General features: G+C 40.0%; 1 protein-coding gene across 3 annotated transcripts; it reads right to left on the bottom strand.

The window, feature by feature from the left end:
- Nucleotides 1-1,125: 1,125 nt before the first annotated feature.
- Nucleotides 1,126-9,772, bottom strand: LOC146555420 (ras-related protein Rap-1b). Of its 3 annotated transcripts, none has more exons than XM_085250943.1 (8): nt 9,682-9,772; nt 5,691-5,760; nt 4,587-4,655; nt 4,431-4,487; nt 4,209-4,349; nt 2,906-3,049; nt 1,800-1,892; nt 1,126-1,667 (listed from the first exon to the last, which is right to left on the bottom strand). In XM_085250943.1, exons 2-7 carry the CDS (start codon nt 5,745-5,747, stop codon nt 1,806-1,808), a joined length of 555 nt encoding a protein of 184 aa, XP_085107069.1. In that variant the 5' UTR covers nt 5,748-5,760; nt 9,682-9,772; the 3' UTR covers nt 1,126-1,667; nt 1,800-1,805. The 3 variants fall into 3 exon arrangements, with proteins under 3 accessions (XP_085107069.1, XP_085107071.1, XP_085107070.1); XM_085250945.1 differs by having other exon boundaries at nt 1,804-1,892; XM_085250944.1 differs by having other exon boundaries at nt 5,691-5,763; nt 9,682-9,751.
- Nucleotides 9,773-11,053: the final 1,281 nt, after the last annotated feature.

Raw genomic sequence — 11,053 nt, 5'->3', positions numbered from 1 at the left:
CAAGAATACAAGAAACTCCGCCTTATCCTGATTGTATTTGGGAATCCATCCATCAGAAGCTTAAAGGGGACCGATTATGCTGTGTTAGTTTTTTGTTTATTCTTGAAATCTTGACTCTCATAAGCTTTACTTTGTTCCTCATAATTTTGACCTTATTTCCAAAATCTTGACTTTTTTAAAATTAAAATCTTATTTCAGTTTTATTCTCAAACTCTTGACTTTATTGTTGAAATACCTACATCATTCTGCAACTTTATTCTGACAATACAAACACATTTTTTCCCTAATATGTTCCTGGTACTCCTTTCTAAACTTTAATGCCAGATATTTATTTTAAACATGGCCATAGTTTTAAATAATGGGATGAAAACGTGTGAAAGTTGTACCTGTACACACAAAGCTCAGGCTTCAGTTTGTTTTTGGTGCTGCCCCTCTGCAGGCTCCCATCAGTGGACCGATAAGAAGAAGGCGGGCTTTCAGGGATGGGGATGTCCTTAAAGCGACGGGTTAAAATGGCTCATTTTAAGCAGATTAGCCCAGAAGCTCCAAAAAGGGCCGGGAAAGGACAGTAAGGGCATTAATTTACTTTTAAATCAGGTAAAACTGCTCTAGTGGAAATAATATAGAGCTGAAAAAGAGCATGACAGGCCCCCTTTAATATCTTATCAGTTAAAGTGACTAAAGGACCAATAATTCAGTGTTTCAACCGCGCAGGTCAAAAAACGATCATTACAGAAAGTGGCCTGCTTCACTGTTGTTACGTAGCTCACATACACTCACAAACACACACACAAACACACACACAGAGTTAAGGTACTGGACCAGTGTGAGTCTGCTGTCAAAAAGGCAACATGTCCGCCCTGAGCAGCAGATCAGGAGTCAGCTCGCCATGCTGCTATGGCAACAAGCCACCTAACATCTTCCCGTTATATCTATATTCTTCCTGATTCCGCCCAGTTTGTTAACTTTAGGCTAATTTTAATTACGGCACTGCTATCAGCACAGTAAGCTAACCTCTTGACCTGCTGCTACAACCCCCAACCCTGCCTCACCCCCACCCCCACCCCCACCCCTCCCGCCCCAAAAATCAAAAACATAAAATGACTTAATTGTTTTCACAAAGAATCATAATAATAATCACTGTAATAATAACCGCTGTATGAATCCACAGGTTTCACCAAAGCCACACACACACACACAGTCAGCCGTGTCGGCGTCATCGTCATCACCGCGGCGATGCCGACACAGCTGACGGTCACACTGCGTGTGATTGGCTCAGGGCTGCCGGAAAACAATAAGGCGAAAGAAACGGAAAAAAAAGTTTAAATTTTTTTAAAAAGAAAAGAAAAAAAAGCAAGAAGCCACTCCCCACTGCAAAGACAGCCTAGCAGAGAGCATGATGGGAACCGTAGTTTAAATCAAGCCCCTGCATTCCCGCAACAGCAGAATCATCATCATCATCGCCACCACCGTAGCAGTCCTTTGATGTTCTGTTTTAATGTTTCCAAGGCAACAGTCTCCTTTACATAGTGTGATGAAGGATGGGAGAAGAGATCGTCATGGTAACAGAGTGGCTGATGCTGATGATGACATGGTTGTGTTAAAGGGGCGTGGCCAGCTGGAAGATGTCCTGTGATTGGTTGGTTGGTTATCAGGTGAGCAGGAATCTGGACACAGAGAACCAGAGTGTGTGTGAACAACAACGTGTGTGATAAACTCAATGTGTGTGTGTGTGTGTGTGTGTGTGTGTGTGTGTGTGTGTGTGTGTGTGCGCGCGCGCATGGGACAATAGAAGCTACCTGCCATTAGAGAAGCTGACAAGTGGGCTTTTTGCGGGTTTTCCCTGGAACGGGACTCTTCCTGTTGATCTGTCGGACAAGGTCGTAGAAGATCTGCAAACAAACACGAAGAAATGAAACCTACACTGCCAAAAACTGCCAAACATTCCCCAAACTACTAATAAAATGCCAAAAACTACTTAAAAATGTGTCTGTGAAGGTTCTCAGTCATCCAGGTCATCGTAATCTAAGGAGCTTGGAAAGAAAAGTGTGTGGACTTCTTTAAGTGGCTTGAAGACGTTTCACCTCTGAGAAGCTTCTCATCCGAGAAGCTTCTTCAGTTCTAGGGTCAAATGGTGGAGACTCCCAGATTTAAGCTCTGTGGGAGTAACCCACCAAGAGGGACAATGGACCCCCTAATGATCCTCTACCTAATCACACGAGCCAAGGTGTGAAAATGGGTGTAGGTCACAATCAGCCAAGGTTTTGGGTGAGCTCATTGTGAAACCTAGCCCCACCCTATCATGTGATTTCCTGAGGTCAGATGGCCCAGGATGTGAGTGGGCGTTAAGGCGTCTGGGAGGGATCTCAAAACTGGATTATAGATGCCAGACAGTTGGTGTTGTAAACCACTGCCTCTGTTCAAAGATGGTCGCTCACAGTGGACATAAATGGCCTCTTTTACTCCTCTTTCAAATGTACACATTTTGGACAGAGAGGATGGTTTGAAAGAGTCTAAATGCATATTTAGACTATAATAGTCCTAAAATGCTCATATCCCCAAAACCAACAGAGCAGCAGCTGAAACACAAATGCTAAGGCTTCAAAATGTCTGAAACTAACAATGAAATCCATTTTTTCTTTGTCTATGACAAAAACTCTGGAGGAATAGTCTGATGTTTGTATTATTACAGCTTCCAGCGTTTTTGAGCCAGGACCGCACACATCACAGTGATTCTCTCGTGTTGCACGCTGTAAGCTTTATTTCAGTTTTTTACAAACTCCAGATGATGTGTACATCATTTTGCCGAATCAATGGTGCTCAAAACTCAGAAGCCCAAAGATATTTAGATTTAAATACAGCTCTGAGTAACTGTGTAAACTTTGCTGTGGGTGTGTTTTGTCACCTCGTTGACGTTAATCTTGCTCTTGGCCGAGGTCTCAAGGAAGGCGCAGGAGTTCCACTGGCGAGCGAGACCGATGCCTGACTCTTTGGCCACCACACGCTCCACCTCCAGATCGCATTTATTTCCAACCAGGATCATGGGAACCTAAAGTGGCGCACCAAACACTCACATTCAGACAGCTGTTTGCAGCACATTCAAAGATGATCACTGGATTATTTTAACGGGAGAAAAATCATGTGAAAACCAGAAAAGAGGACATCAGTGTTTCATCTGGTTTTAAAAATCTGTAACGTTTGACGTGAAGTCAGAATGTATGTTTCCTTAATTTTTTTATTTATATTTATCCATTTTGTAAATCATCTGTTTCATAACAAAATCATCATGTTTGGAATTTTATTCAGTGATTTTATTGACTAAATCAATGCAGAATCTTAAATTCATGTTAATATAAATACATTTCTAACTTGAAACATATTAAAAATATTGGGCTTTTAAAAAATGTTGTACAAAACAATGTTTTCTTTTTATTAATACTTTCTTTTTTAATTCATTTTTTTTGTTTTATTCTCATTTTAAATGTAGATATTATAAATTAATTTGCTTGTTTTATTTTATTTGTTTAAAAGCTTGTTTAGAAGCATTTTCTATTTTTTTTAATTACAAATTTGCTTTTTTATTCTTTTACATTTAAATTGCAAATTTGCAGTTTTTTTATTTTCTTCTTTCTCCACTAGATGCTGATTAAAAATAAAACTTTTTGGAACCTATGTAATGTAACTCATGTCTGGCAGGGGGAGCAATGCTAAAGGCCTCCACACAGGCTGGCTGATGGTGGCGTGTTAAAACAAGTGACCTCTGTTTCATGAGAATAAATTACACATACACCCATCAGCAGTCAGTTAGCTAGCTTAGCATAAGCCTGACAGCAGGATTATGTGGAGGTGATAGAGTCCACTTCCTCTTAAACTCAGATTTAACTGCTTTATCTCAAATTACATTTTTATATCATTGTAAACTATTTTTGGCTGCCACCAGAAACTTCTCCCTTTCTCCACTGGTTTTCTAGGCAACTTCCTCTGAGCCAAGAAACAAGAGTTTTAAATACAAACATCAGCAACTGACTAACTACAACCGGACAAATTACTCAGGAGCTCCTTAACTATGCTACAGACTCCTTCATCTGACAAAGAAGGCTCCAGAAAACGTTAAGAGGAGCTTCAGTGCTTAACTTAACTGAAACCATGACTTAAAACTGCATGTTAGGGTGAGTTTAGGCAAAGTATAGGGTGCTGTGGTTTCTTACATCTTCCGTGTCCTTCACTCTGAGGATCTGCTCTCGGAGGTCTTGAAGGTCGTTGAAGGTGGACTGAGCCGTGATGGAGTAAACCAGAGCAAAGCCCTGGCCATTCTTCATGTACAGGTCTCTCATTGCTGTGAACTGCTCCTAAAGACAGACAGACAGGTGGTCAGGACTCAGTCAGGCACATCTCATGGTCAAAAGTATGTAGACAGAGCCAGGTCTTACTGTTCCTGCTGTGTCCAGGATCTCCAGCATACACTGCTGTCCATCGACCTCGACTTGCTGCAGAAACAAAAGAAATGAATCATAACTGTGGATTATAACTAAAACTAATTAAACTATAGATGCTTCTAAAAATGTGTGAGGATGAAGAGGTCCTACCTTCCTGTAGGAGTCCTCTATCGTGGGGTCGTATTTCTCCACAAAGATTCCCTGAACAAACTGGACAGTCTGGAGATGGACAGACGGACGGACATGAGTAGCGGGACAAAGAGAAGTAGGACAGCAGTGTTAATGGAGCTCTGTTCAGCTCCCCATTGGGAGTCATTAGAGCGGAATTAATGTGACACTGTGACACGTCTCCATTATATCATGGGGAGTAAAGCACTTCATTGTAGTGTGACTGACACCGCCGTGTTAGTGTGTCAGTGATGGCCGGCGCAAAAACGAAGCACAGTGACATCACTGTGCAGCCATTTACACAGGAATCTGCACTGGAGCACTCCAGCCATGCAAGTCCCAAAGCTGCAAACACAGTTTTACCTCAATGTACAAACGTGAATGCACAAAAATCAGTATATGAATAATACAAACACTAGTGCAAGAACAGGAAACGCAATTTCCCGCAACGTTACATCACCTCTTATTAATTTTTGACTCTTCTTATAAAGTTTTGTAAAACATAATGACTGAAAATTGTTTTTCTAGTCTTTCATACACACATTTTGAATATAATTATCTTTATATAAGTTTTATTATATCTTTATATAATTAGTTATATTATTTATTTGTCTATTTATATTGTATTTTTTATCTTTAATCTTTATCTTATTCAGTATTCATAAATATATTTTCTATCTTCCTATTCATTCTTTATCAATTTTTATTTATTTTAAATATTTAAAAAATAATAATTTATTTATTTTTCTTCTATTTTTCTTCTTTTCTTTCATATATTTTATATAAATATTTGTCACTATTTCAGTGGGGGGTTTTATATACATATTACAAGTATTTATTTTCAGTTTTTCTATTTCTTTATTAGTTTTTGGTGGGGACTATTTTCAGCAGCGGATTAATCGACATTGAATATTTGAGTTAAAATAAAGTGCAAGGTGTTGCCATGTGGCTCTGAGCTCATCAGCAGGATAATTTCAGTGTTGATTACATTTTATTTTTGGCACTCACTGACATTAAATAGAATAACATCAGACTCTCACTTTAATGCAAACAGCTGATTAACGTGGATTTTTTTTTTTTACTTACCAGAGCTGACTTGCCGACGCCTCCTGATCCTAAAACAACCAGTTTGTATTCACGCATCCTGACTGTCTGTCTGCTGGGTGAGAGACACAAACACAGAGAAGGAGACCGTTAACAGGTCGCTATTGGACATCCAGTCACAGCTACCAATCACACAGCAGGATTACAGTAAGCCCCACCTCCTCCTATGATGCACCTGGAGATGTAACACCATCAATTACAAACACACAAATGAAAACTTCCTGCCCCTCACTGGGAGATAATGATTACCCAGCATGCATGTGGTAAGTTACTGAAAACTGCGGAGTCACATGATCTCACAGCTGGTGGTGATGTCACTGCTATTGAATCCTTCCTGGTTACTGTTGCTATGCGTTCATGTCTCAGTGTGTGGATGCATACCAATCATTCCTCGCCATGTGTGTGCAAACCTTCACTGTCACGGCAACAAGAAGCAACACGATGCACAAACACACACACACCCAAATACACACACGTTTAAGATTGTTCATGAGGACCCCCGCTGACACGATGTGTTTACAGACCCTAAAACCATTTCAAATTTTACCATCACAGCCTGTAAACAACACAAATACAGCTACTAACTGACAGCCAGAAAAGACTCTATAAGTGAGTAACACCAGGTGTAATCTAATATTTAAAGTCGACCCTTATACCCTGCCACATATCTCCTGCTCCGATGGTGGATGTTCATATTAAGCATGGCCAAGTTTCTAATAAGGTCAGCATATGTAAAAATAAGCCCCATGAGCCAAAAGCTTGCACTCTAAACACTGTGATTCAGACAGTTTCCACTATTATCGGATCTCTGTGATGTCATAGAGTGCAGATATCCCTAATCTGATCATCTCAGGCTCCAGAGCTCAACCTGCCTGCTGTTAAAACCAGAAATGTATTGACCACCAGGGGGCGGCTCCTCGCCACAAACAGGCTTCTGTTTTTTCATTACCGAGTTTGAGGTTTCATTACGAGACTTCACTGATCAGCTGGTGATGTAACACTGGCTACACCCATCTCATATCCTGTCTGTGGTTCATACATTCTCTTTACGAGGGGCAGCCAATCAGAACAAAGGTGACTTAAAAGAAGGATAAAAGTCTTGCAACCTGGAAACCATGTTAGATCAGGTCTCCAGAAGTTGTTACTTTAATTTTAGAGGCTGCAGGGATATAAAAGAAGAATCGCATGCATGAAAGTTTGGTTTCTGTAACTGTGCAGTGTACAACAAAAACGTAAATACTGTGTCACAAATACTCTTAACTGACCTAAGACAAGACTAACTCAAGACAAAATGCTTCTTAAATTTAAAGCTTTTATTTTGGTAACCAATCTGAGAATAAACACTTATGATAAACAAGTTACCATCAAACATTCAGCTTAAGTTAAAGTTGCTTAATATTTTGGAGGCAACAAGTGTTTACAATTTTTAGGTAAATCCGTTATCTCAAATAATAGGACTATTAATGTCTTCATGTAGTTATATATTTAAGTCACTGCAAGACTCCTGTTGTGACTAATCACACTCAGTGAGTACTCTTGCTTGAAACTTTTGCCCAAATCCTATTTTCAGAGTTTATCTATTCTATTTTGGGGACAAGAAACAAGAAGAGAACGACTCCCAGTGGATTTTATTGTTCAGGGCTTTTGTTCATATTTTAAATAAAAACTAGTGTGGTGTATGGGTCACAGAAAACGCCCTAAAAAACCCTAAAACTGTTAAATGTCTCCATCTCCAGTCACGACAGCTGTATAAATGCGCTAAATGCACACAAGTGATCAGGTGGAGACTGGGAGGAGTTCAAATCTCAGGTTTTATCTACCCTATTGTCAGTGAAGGCATCAGCAGTAATGGATTTCATTGCCTGAGGGTCTGAACAGGCTTGCCTCACTACAACGCTCTGCAGCAAGTCCAGACGGGTTCAACGCTTCACAAGAAGTAACTCACTGGAGCAGCAGAGGTGAGGCCATCAAGGGGAAAGCTGGATGAGCCAAAACATCTAAAACCCTTCGATCACACCTGAAGCCCTATCTCTGGACATTTACAAGTCCGCCTGTCACAAACCTGCCTCTGCGGGAGAGCACCTGCATCGGGACTTTCCCCCTCATGCTTCACGATGCTGTGCTATGACGAAATATAATGAGACGTTACAGAAACACGCACAGACACACAGCAACAGCAGGAAGAAAAAGATCATCACGTCTTCCAATAAATCAGAACTAAGGTTTAGAAAGTACTTTAATTTAAAAAGCTCTCATAACCCATCCATATACTTCCACTTATCCACTTTTGGGTCAGAGCAAAGTGAGCAAATTAAAATAGACACACTCTTCTCTTAAACTTCTTAAAGAATATCAGCTGATTTGCTCTTACCAACACTGCTGCTCATGAAATATTTGTCTTTACAGCTCAGGCTGCCTAAACCTGGTTTGGCACACCCACAGGCATCAAACCCAGAGGAAGTGCCAAACAGGAACCTCGGGACGTGGAAAATTAACCTGAAGTACCAAAAAAGCTGCAGTTTCCCTAATATCGAACAGACACTGTTTTTGCTATAGAAAGATGGAGAGGCAGGTGGCTTCAGCTAATTGGAGTCTGTGAACTGGACTCCAATAATATCTCCAAAACGACCACAAAACACAAACGATGGTGCCTTCACCATCTTTTATACACAGTCTGTGGAGAAAGCAACACACAGTCATGTCCCAACAATACACAGAAGAAGAAAGCTTCCATATCTCCTTATAGTCCAAATTTGTAACAATTCAAAAAAGAAATACTGCCCTTTCTGCACACTATGAGTGTATTTCCTTATAAATGAACCCTCACTGTGGGTCTGTTTAAGTTTAACTCCAGTTCAGACTTAATGCATGAACAACAACAATCAAACTACACAGCAAATTATTATATAACTGTAAAATGAGGCGTCACTGAGGCTTTTATGTTGTATTGTGATTGTACCACATAAACGCTGACTGAAAGGAAGACTTTAACCTGAAACTTCATACTTCACGTCAGTGCTTCCTGCTTGTTTTGTTTACATGTGAACAAAAAGAGGATCTGCTGCTATCAACATAGACTGCTGGCCTTAATTTATAGGCTATAAATACATTAATCTTTAGTTACCAGAGCATCACTGCACAGATACACACAGTTCAACCCAACCTGAAACCTGCATTTTATTCTTATATTTCAGTATTTTGCTCACTCGGTGGGCACTTCTGCTTTTTCCAGCAATCACCGAATAATGTTAATCTACTAAAGTGAAGTTGTCAGAGCAGAAATATGGACTCACAATACGCACAGATCCCTGAGTCAAGCAGAACTAGGTGGGGCCTGTCAATACTCAGTGTGTGTGTGTGTTGCTGACAGGCAGTACAACAGGAGAGGAATAAAACCAAGCAGTGTCTGTGCAACCAAACTGGCTTTGATTGCAGGTTCCCTCAAGCTCCCAAACTCTGCATCCTCTCATCAATCACTTCCACTCGTTTTTTCTTTTTTTTGCCTCCGGGAGAGCAACGGGGCTTCCGCAGCTCTGTGGCCGCCTCACAATGCTCCCTACCCGGGAAGCTCTGCAAGCAGGCCCCGCTGCCTCAGAAGAGCGGAGACAAAACGCGAGCAGAAGCGGACTTCGGGCTCTACAGACCGGAAACAGACTCACAGACGGACAGACAGCCGCCGTGACGCCGTGAAGCAGTCAGCCCGTGTCTGATATAAACTGTATTCTCATCAGGACAGCCGCCGTCCGTCTGTCTGCCTTTACGTCCATCCGTCTGTCTGTCCGCCGGTCGCTTGCTTCCGCAAACCCAGCCCAGCGCGGCTCCCGACCGGCCTGTCGCCCGTCCCTGCTAGCCGGGACATTTCCCGGTTCGACCCAGGCTAGCTCATATCTACATGAAAGAGGGAGGAAAAAGGAGGGGGAAGCGAGGAAAAAGAGGTAAAAGCGCGAAACGGGAGAAAAGAAGCAGTACTCACAGTCATCCACCCGTCCGCTCCGCTGCGCTCTCCGCCGCTCACTCTCTCTCCTGTTCGCAGTGAACGTCGCTCGACCAGAGCCGCTCCCTCCTGCTCCCGACGCGCTGACGTTAAGCTCGACGCGGCGAACGCAAGAGCCTCCTGTTCGACTTTTCAAAATAAAAGACGTTAAAAAACTGGTTCAAATATGAAATAAATTGTAGTTTTAAACATATAATTCTGCTTCATCTTGAGGTTTTTTTTACATATTATTATATCATAAAGTCATAAAATAAATATAAATAACATATTATTCTTACTTTAATTTCTAATAATTTGGATTTCATTATACATTATTAAGATATCTCTGTTGTTATATTTTATTTTAGACAAGATAACATAAGATATATTTTATTTATAAAAACGATTTGGAAAAAATAGCATTAAATAAGTGGAAATTTATATACCTTAATAAATAAAGAAATATAATTTTGGAATTCTATTTGAATCAAACCTCTAATGACAAATAGTGACAGCTTATTTACAAGGTGTTGCTACCGCAGGTAGCTCTGTATACTTGAATTGGGCCATGATAGTGAGCTATGGCTGAAAGCTACAATTTTTTTTTTAAAAAGTGAGCCTTGAATTAAATGAACTAAAAATATGATTCAAGCATAAATAGCATGGCAATTATTTTCAGCATGAAACAAAAAACAGGCATTTCATGTCAGTATTTTCAATATAAAGCTTTCCTCTGAGCATTGAGTACAAAATGCTGAGAAAAAGTTGTATAAATTTACTGGTGTGAAAATAATTGAAAAAAACAAAACAAAATGACAATAAGCAGCCAGAATGAAATAAATATAATACAACACAGAACTGATGTTCTTCTTCAGAATTTCAAAGTAAAGACACCTTCATAAGCAAAAAAAAAAAAATACAAAACACAAATAACTAATACCCGGTAACTAACTAGTAATAAATAGTTAAAAATATAGAACTAGTGAAGAAACCAGCTAAGAAGTCAAGAAGTCTTTATTGCTAATAAGCTAAGAAATAAAAACAAATTAATGTCTATAAATGCACTAGCACAAGAAGATAATTTAAATTCTGTTATGAACAGCTAGATTAACAACTAAACACAAACAAAAATGTTATGTTTACATTAACTAACTGTAACCATGAACCTGAAGATTAGTATGATTTGATGAGACTTTGTATTTTTGTATTTTACTCACTAGAAGCCATTCAAAACACGTTTATTTAATATCAAACCAAATTACTTTCTCCACTCTTGTCCTCGGCTTATATGTTTATTTTGAAGGTAGACTGCATTTACTTCCGGTTTCTCCTAGGCTTCGTCACAGCTTTGGTTCAAGACCCCTCTTCTTTT

Source organism: Mchenga conophoros, linkage group LG17 (genome assembly GCF_057382185.1).
Source record: "Mchenga conophoros isolate Kocher_MC1m ecotype Shallow Benthic linkage group LG17, M_conophoros_male_GT1.1, whole genome shotgun sequence".
NCBI classification, from domain to species: domain Eukaryota; kingdom Metazoa; phylum Chordata; class Actinopteri; order Cichliformes; family Cichlidae; genus Mchenga; species Mchenga conophoros.
The sequence above is the reverse complement of the archived record's forward strand: the minus strand, read 5'-3'. Positions and strand labels throughout refer to the sequence as shown.

Coding starts and splice junctions, on each gene's coding strand:
- LOC146555420 (XM_085250943.1), bottom strand. CDS start 5,747: ATGCGTGAATACAAACTGGTTGTTTTAGGATCAGGAGGCGTCGGCAAG. Junction 4,656..5,690: donor GCGTCGGCAAGTCAGCTCTG/GTAAGTAAAAAA, acceptor GTCCATCTCCAG/ACTGTCCAGTTTGTTCAGGG. Junction 4,350..4,430: donor TCCTGGACACAGCAGGAACA/GTAAGACCTGGC, acceptor GTCTGTCTTTAG/GAGCAGTTCACAGCAATGAG.